This window comes from Alosa pseudoharengus, unplaced genomic scaffold (genome assembly GCF_046254945.1).
Source record: "Alosa pseudoharengus isolate Yale_2024_CS ecotype anadromous, Long Island Sound unplaced genomic scaffold, YU_APseudo_1.1 YU_APseudo_1.1_scf_22, whole genome shotgun sequence".
Lineage (NCBI taxonomy): Eukaryota > Metazoa > Chordata > Actinopteri > Clupeiformes > Clupeidae > Alosa > Alosa pseudoharengus.
This window is the reverse complement of record NW_027468680.1, coordinates 4,696,976-4,705,907: the sequence shown is the minus strand read 5'-3', so window position 1 is coordinate 4,705,907 and position 8,932 is coordinate 4,696,976. Positions and strand designations below refer to the sequence as shown.

The 8,932-nt window shown below is 39.7% G+C and overlaps 1 protein-coding gene across 1 annotated transcript in view; it reads left to right on the top strand.

The window, feature by feature from the left end:
- Nucleotides 1-2,574: 2,574 nt before the first annotated feature.
- setd3 (SET domain containing 3, actin histidine methyltransferase) overlaps nucleotides 2,575-8,932 on the top strand; it is a 35,855-nt gene continuing 29,497 nt past the window's right edge. The window contains exons 1-3 of the mRNA XM_076300304.1: nucleotides 2,575-2,654; nucleotides 6,172-6,296; nucleotides 8,881-8,932. The exon at nucleotides 8,881-8,932 is cut by the window's right edge and continues 41 nt beyond it. Coding sequence (XP_076156419.1) covers nucleotides 6,200-6,296; nucleotides 8,881-8,932 — 149 coding nt within the window. The 5' untranslated portion in view covers nucleotides 2,575-2,654; nucleotides 6,172-6,199. The remainder of the gene's footprint in view (nucleotides 2,655-6,171; nucleotides 6,297-8,880) is intronic.

Below are 8,932 nucleotides of genomic sequence, written 5' to 3'. Positions count from 1 at the left end.
CTGATTTGTGTGAGCAATTATTTTGGTATCTCAGCTGAGGTCTATGTGGAGTTTGTGTGATCTCTGCTTGGAGTTGCATTTCTAATGAGAAGTTTTCACCGAATTAAGCCACACGCAGACTCCTGTCCATGTTGTCAATGATCCCTTAGTTAAGTTCTGTCCATGCCATCTATGGTCTCTGAGCTAAGTTATATATTGCTAACAATGTCTTAGCAAAGCTAAATTATCTATGTCTTTGAGTGTTGCAGTGTCATTATTGAAGTCAATATATGTGCACATAGCTCATAACTACTGTATAACGGTGGCATATAAATATGATGTGCATTATGCTGTGTATGAGCTGTGTACCTGAGGCTGATGTGAGTTCCTATGCAGAAACTTGTGAGATCCGTTCATTAGGGCCATTGTGTATTGTTCATGTATTTTCTTGGCCTTGTCACTCAAGGTTTGACACTGTTTCTTAAGGACATTTGCTGCATCTAGTTACCTGTATTCAAATGACAGAGGGTAAATGACAAAACTATTTTTAAATTGGTACACATATGTATAAATGAACATCTGAGAAATTGGGATCGTTTGATATGTAAAATGTGCCCAGTTTTGTTAAAGAAACAGTCCTCATTGAACAGCTGAGCAAAATGATATGAGACATAGATGAAAGGGGGAGAATAGTTAAGAACTAAAGATGCAGCAGGTGTCTTTGGTCTGTGTAAAAAGTAATACATGTGGCCTGCCACAGGTTAATGTCTAAGGTAATATGCATATAGACAAAATGAGCAGCAATCATTTGATGAATTAAGAAATCATTTATATTTGACAAATTAAGTGAAAAGAATGTTGTTTGAATTGATTTGGAATTTAACTCCCATAAACTGTTCTTCAAACGGTAGCCTATATTCTGAAGTTCAGAACTGCTGTTTAAAATTCACCTCAAACACAAATGTAAATACACTCATTTGTTGAAAAAAAAAACTTATTTTGAAAAAGTGACCTTTTTAACTGATAGTCTATACACAACTACTGACTTTTTATATATTTGTTCATTTGAAAGCACAAAGTTTAATTGATATTATTTTCTTATATTTTCATTAAAATGCACTGCTTCTTTTGTGACAGTGTGTGGTAAAGTGCTTGTGATTAATTCAATACTATGTTGTAGACTGTCACTATGTAATATTCAGTAAACTTGTATCCTTGGATATACAGTGTTTGCTATGTAAAAAGCCTATTATTCTAGGATATCTTTAGGTAGCATGCAGTCATATATTTTTCATAAGATGTCTGAGAATAGACTGATATTTTAGCATCTGGAAAGGGTTTGGATGGAATGGAATGGTTCTCCTTTAAAGTATTTACAATTAAAATAAAATACACACATTTTTGGGTTAATGTCTCCATCATTTATTATGTCCTTATGCATTTGAAAAAAAGGTACTATGTCGCCATCTCCTGGATGACTGGTGAAGTTGCATAGGCCTACCAGGAAAAAAAATGTTGGAAATGAAAAGATATGTTTGGCAAGAATTTGACTCTCTAAATCATTGCACAGACCTAGACACAAACATACTCTCCAGGAAACATTTACAGGAGGATATGCACAAGTAGAAAGTACATATACTGACATAGGCCTACACACACACACACACACATAAAACTAAAACATCAGAAGTTGTCCCAATCTATACTTATGAGTGACACACTAGCCAAAGCAACACATCTGTTTTATTATAGGCCTACAAATAAAGACATTAGTGTTTGGAAGGACCATTCCATTAAGATGAGGATTTCAGGCCTTCATCTAACAGTGGTTATTCATGTGCAGAAGTCAAGGTACACTCAACATTAGCATTAGCTAGGCTACCTCTGTCACCAGCCTAAATAGCCTAAACCAATGGCTTAGTTATGCATGCCTGAAGGCTGAAAGAAGGGTTATTGTGAATAGTGCACAGTTACAATTTTACACACATCTAATTCATTCACTTGTACCATAAGTAGCCTACAAGCAGAAGTACGTTTTTGTTTATCTCTGTATTTGCTAGTTGACTCTTCAGTAACAATTTGCAGTTAAATGGGTTAGGCCTATAGCCTGTATCACTCAAACTGATGGTTTGTTTTATGTCGTAGATCAGCTAAGCTATAAACCGACTATGAATAAGCAGTTATGAATATAATATAATTTTGTTTTAAAAAATCAGGTAAGGTAATTCACACAATCCATATTTGTTACCATTTATGGCGATTCCATGTCTGCATTTCCACTGAAGAACATTGTTGAATTTAACATGTGTAGTGAAGTCAAACCTGGGAGAAAAGGCGTGTTCACACGACCAATGAATAAGAGCGGAGACGGGGCGGCCTTCTGTTCAACCAATTAGTGTGCATGTCTGAAAGGGGAATATCCCCCCCCCCATAGATTTCTACTCTAAAGCCAATCATACAATACTTTAACTTGCACATGGTATTTCGTCAGCCAATGACACACTAAAGCACGTACTTGTAGGTTGGGCAACAATTTAGCAATGTCCAATTGAAATTATGTAATTTGCCGTTGGAGGCGTTGGCAAATGCAGTGGTGTTAGGTTGAGCGGTTATTCTCCGTGTGGAAGTGGATTGAGAGCAGATTGACAGGAGGAACCATTGCTGATAATTTTAAGGTAGTTTTTCAGACAAGTATACAATAATGTCTATTCAGTCTGAGCTAGAATAAAGTTGTGTCTGAGAGCAATTTTACAGACAAGTGCTGTGTTCATGAACCTGCTTGATGCGATGTTGCAAGCTAGTTTAGCCAGCTAACAAGTTGCTAGCTTTTTTGCGAGATAGCTTACAATGAAACCTGATAGAAGCTAGCTGGCTAAGTGGCCTCTATTGCAAAGTTTATTACTTGCTAGCTTGGTAGCTAGCGTGTCCACTATGTTAGCTTCTAGCTGGATAATCCCTTCAATACTTTAGTTATTGGGCGTGGTGACTCAAGTGACTTGAAAAGTAATGTGTTTAACGTTAACATATCTGCAGAGCGCAAGTTTATGGAAATCGTCTGTCTTGCGTTATTGGACACTGCGGGTTAGTTAGGGTGTGATTTGTTAGGTCTTTCGCTAGTAACTGGTTTAGCCAAAGCCGATGCTATTATTAGTAACCAAACGACCAGTTAACTCGGTAATTTCTGACTGTCAGACACAGGATAGCCAACGAGAATTGCCATAAAATCACGTCAGCTGTTGGTTGCTTGAACTAAGACAAGACGCCATACCATCTTGAGAGTACTACAGTGGTGGCCTTCATAAGAAACCAACCTTGAGAAGTGAATCTGTAGTCTGGTCATTCATTAATTTGACTGAGTTTGAAACAAATTTGAGTGAGTTTAATGGCTAAATGCCAGATTGAGTCATACTTGTTGGTGTATACATGTGTCCATACATAAGAAAATCCATGCTTGGTGCCATTTAAGATTGGTTTCTGAATGAAGAAAGTGGTGGGGAAAGGTGTAAGCGAGTGAACGCGTGAAATGTTAAATGAATGAGCTCATATCATCTTCTGGTTGATCTCTGTAGAATGCAGACCTAATTTCCTGCAGAAGGCCTCCAGTATAACTGTAATGAAGGCAATGGCAGATGTTGTGCATGTTTTAGCAACCTAAACTTGGTTATCAACATCAAAATCAAATGAATTTCCCTTCACAGTTAGCCTACATGTCACGTCCTCTGCTGGGTGGATAACAGTTTAGTTGTCTTTAACAGTTTAGTTGTCCATTACTTTGGCATTCTGTGTTTGTAGGGTGCGTCATATTGCACATTGTTTATGTAAAACCTCTACTAAACATAACTGCTTTGCTCTGGATTTTTGCCTACTCTGGGAAAGTAGCACTCCTGAGAGGCAAGATCAGCTGAGACCGCAAAGTCAGTTGCAGCACCATCTGTGGTTGCATCAAATGTAAGACCAGTAGTCTATATGTTTCCTCTTGCACTGAGAACTACACAAACATTTAGACCTTCCTCGGTGAAAAACAATTTACATACACAGTATTGAGCTCTAAGAATTACTCAGCATAATCCGTTAGTTTAATTCTGTGCACAACCACTTAAATAGGCTACGCCAGCAGCAGAGAGCAGGAGGCAGAACACCTCCGATAGATAGATAGATAGATAGATAGATAGATAGATAGATACTTTATTAATCCCCAGTATGCAACAGACAGGGGCAACTGTAGTTGAGTGTGATGAGGTGATCATTTATAGAGGCAAGGGACGCATACTACAGCACAGATGGTTTTGTACAAACCTGCTTTCCTTTTTTAGTGTCTCCTTTGGAAATGACGTTATTCTCTGAAGGCTTTCTCTGGTTTTAATGCCCTGTAGGACTGTGGAAATCAAAATAGGACGAATAAAAGGTCCCACTTTGTTTAAACACAGACGTTCAGTTTTATGCATTCAATCAGATGAATTGTGTGTGTGTATGAAAGTAATCTGCCATTGCGCTCTGACAGGGGGATGATTTGCCTTTTGCGTTTGCATATACATGATGATATTGCACAACAGAATCACACTGGATTGTTGCTAGGGAGACGGTGCACTGTTCTGAGGCTTTGTTGCATTGAAATAAGGTCAACAAGTGAAAGTAGGATGAGGCGAGAAAACAGCCCACAGGTGCAGCACACACAGGCCTTCATGCTGCAGTCTGTTTTTAAGGCATCACCACACGCACACACACACACACCCCTCCCTCCCTCCCTCCCTGCTATCAGTTGTTTTAAAGCACAGGATTTGTGCTTTTGGCCTATTTTATGTTCAGTGGTTTTGTTAGGATTCTAAACAGCTCTTAACTTGTTATACCCTTTTAACCTTTCAAACAGCTTTGTTTTTTCCACTTAGTACAGACATGCTTGGCATAGCAATCCACCTGGATGAGACAGCAATGGCTTTAGAGAAGTCCAAGTTAGTCCAAAACTGCTCTCCCAGAGTTATTCTCATTTTTTAAAGTGTGAAAAACACAATGCAGTGACCGGCAATAAACTTTAGCTGATGTCATTTGGAGCCTTGCGAGAGAGCAGTCCATTACATGTTTCCCAGTATTTGTTTAGGCCTAAATTCGGCCCCTCTGGGCAGTTGAATGTTTACGGGCTCTCAGTCCAAAGATCAGGCTGCCAGGTCCCGGCCCCCCGAGCGGAGCGAGGAGATGAGCGTGCTCATCGACTCCCCGTCTCTCAGTGTCTCTCACACTTGTTTTGTTTGGTGGTGTTTTGGCTTCCACTGGGGCTGTTTTTATGCCCCCTTCTCTCTCACTGCACCTTATAGTAGTGAGTGGTCACCAGGAGGCTGTCATGGTTAGCTAAAGGGTTTGTGTTTGTGTGTCCCTCCCGTCTTAAAGGGTTAGTGGCCGTTCAGTGCATTCCATCCAGTCTCCAACAGAGGAGGGACACAAACACACTCTCTCTCACACTCACTCACACACACGCACATACACACACACACACTCACTCACTCACACACATGCACACAAACACAGGTACGCATAGACGCACGCAGATTCACACAAATGCAGACACTTATCTGCTGACATTAGAACATAGAAATACACAGGACACAGTTAGAAGTGTAATTATTGTCAGTGCAAAAGCACAGTATGTAGGCCTATACGCTCTAAATATGCTTGCTTGCTTACTTACACTTCTAATCAATCTGATGGCCCTATGTGTCCGTTATAACACAGTCATTTGTGAAAATTTCAAAGTGAGCACAGTAGCTGACTTCAGTGGTGAATACCGCCCTCTAGTGGTCTGTAAGCACTTCACAGGTTAAAATGAGTTGGTCGGACTGTCTGTCTAGTAGTCTGTTGAACTTCCTGAATGATGGCAGGGGGAAGTATGGTCTGATCATTAAAGGAGAATTCCGGAGAATTTTCACATAGATCTCTGTTTCTCGAGGTCATCATCTACTGTCCTTACGAAAACAATCGGTTCTACCTAGCTCAAGTTCCTGCAGCCGCTGCCAGGCACCTACAGTGCTACATTCTGGGGGCATGTTCATGAGGCCCCATGTTCATGCCCCCAGTGTGTAGCACTGTAGCTGGAATTCACCTTTAACATGAAAAAAGATATATGCATCATTCTCTTTTCTTTGTGCTTAATAATAACCATAACAATATGCATCTCTTATTCGCTCCTCTTCTGTTCTGCAGTAAAGCTGCTCATTGGTCCAGACAGAAGATGGGGAAGAAGAGTCGCGTGAAGACTCAGAAGTCAGGGGCCACGGCTGCCGTCTCTCCCAAAGAGATGCTGAACCTCATCTCCGAACTTCTGCAGAGTAAGTGCAGCTCGTCGTCATGGCTCCCTCATCACAAGGGAAGAGGTGGAGGAAGGACGGAAGGAAGACACTGCCAGGATGGAGTTGAATAATTGTGTCATTTGTTTGGCGGTGTTACTTTTTTGATGTTATCGGCACCTGCAAGCACATTTATTGTATTTGTTGAGATATTTAGCCTAGGTGGCATATCATTGGACAAAGCATCTCATAGACTCATAGGCAAACTGAATGAATGCCTTTTTACAGATCATACGATTGCACTCATTTCTTATCAGGGCTGTGATGAAACCACTTGTGTTGCACCAAATTTGTATTTCTATAGAAAGCAACGAAGGATTTAGTTGTATCTGAGCTGAGGAGAGGAGGATAGGAAAGGAGGATAGGGGAGGAGAGGAGAGAGGAGAGGAGAGGAGGATAGGAGAGGAGGATAGGAGAGGAGGATGGGAGAGGAGGAGAGGAGAGGAGGATAGGAGAGGAGGATAGAAGAGGAGAGGAGGATAGGAGAGGAGGATAGGAGAGGAGGATGGGAGAGGAGGAGAGGAGAGGAGGATGGGAAAGGAGGAGAGGAGGATAGGAGAGGAGGATAGGAGAGGAGGATAGGGGAGGAGGATAGGGGAGGAGGATAGGGGAGGAGGATAGGGGAGGAGGATAGGAGAGGAGGATAGGGGAGGAGGATAGGGGAGGAGGATAGGAGAGGAGGATGGGAAAGGAGGAGAGGAGGATAGGAGAGGAGGATAGGGGAGGAGAATCGGAGAGGAGGATAGGAGAGGAGGATAGGAGAGGAGGATAGGGGAGGAGGATAGGGGAGGAGGATAGGGGAGGAGAATCGGAGAGGGTCCCCAAATGTCAGAAACATACAGAGCTTGAGCCTCTGCAGAACCGTCCACTTATGCAGTTGCTTATGTTCTGTTTCCATATATTAGTTTTACACTTATGCAGTTGCTTATGTTCTGTTTCCATATATTAGTTTTACACTTATGCAGTTGCTTATGTTCTGTTTCCATATATTAGTTTTACACTTATGCAGTTGCTTATGTTCTGTTTCCATATATTAGTTTTACACTTATGCAGTTGCTTATGTTCTGTTTCCATATATTAGTTTTACACTTATGCAGTTGCTTATGTTCTGTTTCCATATATTAGTTTTACACTTATGCAGTTGCTTATGTTCTGTTTCCATATATTAGTTTTACACTTATGCAGTTGCTTATGTTCTGTTTCCATATATTAGTTTTACACTTATGCAGTTGCTTATGTTCTGTTTCCATATATTAGTTTTACACTTATGCAGTTGCTTATGTTCTGTTTCCATATATTAGTTTTACACTTATGCAGTTGCTTATGTTCTGTTTCCATATATTAGTTTTACACTTATGCAGTTGCTTATGTTCTGTTTCCATATATTAGTTTTACACTTATGCAGTTGCTTATGTTCTGTTTCCATATATTAGTTTTACACTTATGCAGTTGCTTATGTTCTGTTTCCATATATTAGTTTTACACTTATGCAGTTGCTTATGTTCTGTTTCCATATATTAGTTTTACACTTATGCAGTTGCTTATGTTCTGTTTCCATATATTAGTTTTACACTTATGCAGTTGCTTATGTTCTGTTTCCATATATTAGTTTTACACTTATGCAGTTGCTTATGTTCTGTTTCCATATATTAGTTTTACACTTATGCAGTTGCTTATGTTCTGTTTCCATATATTAGTTTTACACTTATGCAGTTGCTTATGTTCTGTTTCCATATATTAGTTTTACACTTATGCAGTTGCTTATGTTCTGTTTCCATATATTAGTTTTACACTTATGCAGTTGCTTATGTTCTGTTTCCATATATTAGTTTTACACTTATGCAGTTGCTTATGTTCTGTTTCCATATATTAGTTTTACACTTATGCAGTTGCTTATGTTCTGTTTCCATATATTAGTTTTACACTTATGCAGTTGCTTATGTTCTGTTTCCATATATTAGTTTTACACTTATGCAGTTGCTTATGTTCTGTTTCCATATATTAGTTTTACACTTATGCAGTTGCTTATGTTCTGTTTCCATATATTAGTTTTACACTTATGCAGTTGCTTATGTTCTGTTTCCATATATTAGTTTTACACTTATGCAGTTGCTTATGTTCTGTTTCCATATATTAGTTTTACACTTATGCAGTTGCTTATGTTCTGTTTCCATATATTAGTTTTACACTTATGCAGTTGCTTATGTTCTGTTTCCATATATTAGTTTTACACTTATGCAGTTGCTTATGTTCTGTTTCCATATATTAGTTTTACCCTTATTGACATAAGTAGACTTCCTTTGCAATAAGGACAGGGATTACTCTGACCAAGGACCACTAGTGCATTCCTATAGGCTTTTGTCTGTGGGAGAGGATCTCATTTCCTCCTGTGCGTTATGTCTGGGAATTTGAGACGTAATGAGATGGGTAAAGTTTTCATCTCCTGTTTGAGACGGGGCCTTTGGTAGAGGAGTAACGGACTGCACATTGCTTTCCACACAGTGATGCACTTCTTTTTTTTTTACATTGAAATGGTTTAACCCTTCCGCTTCTTTTCTCCTTTTAGAATGCAGCAGCGCAGCCCCCTCTGCTGGCAAGGAGTGGGAAGAGTATGTCCA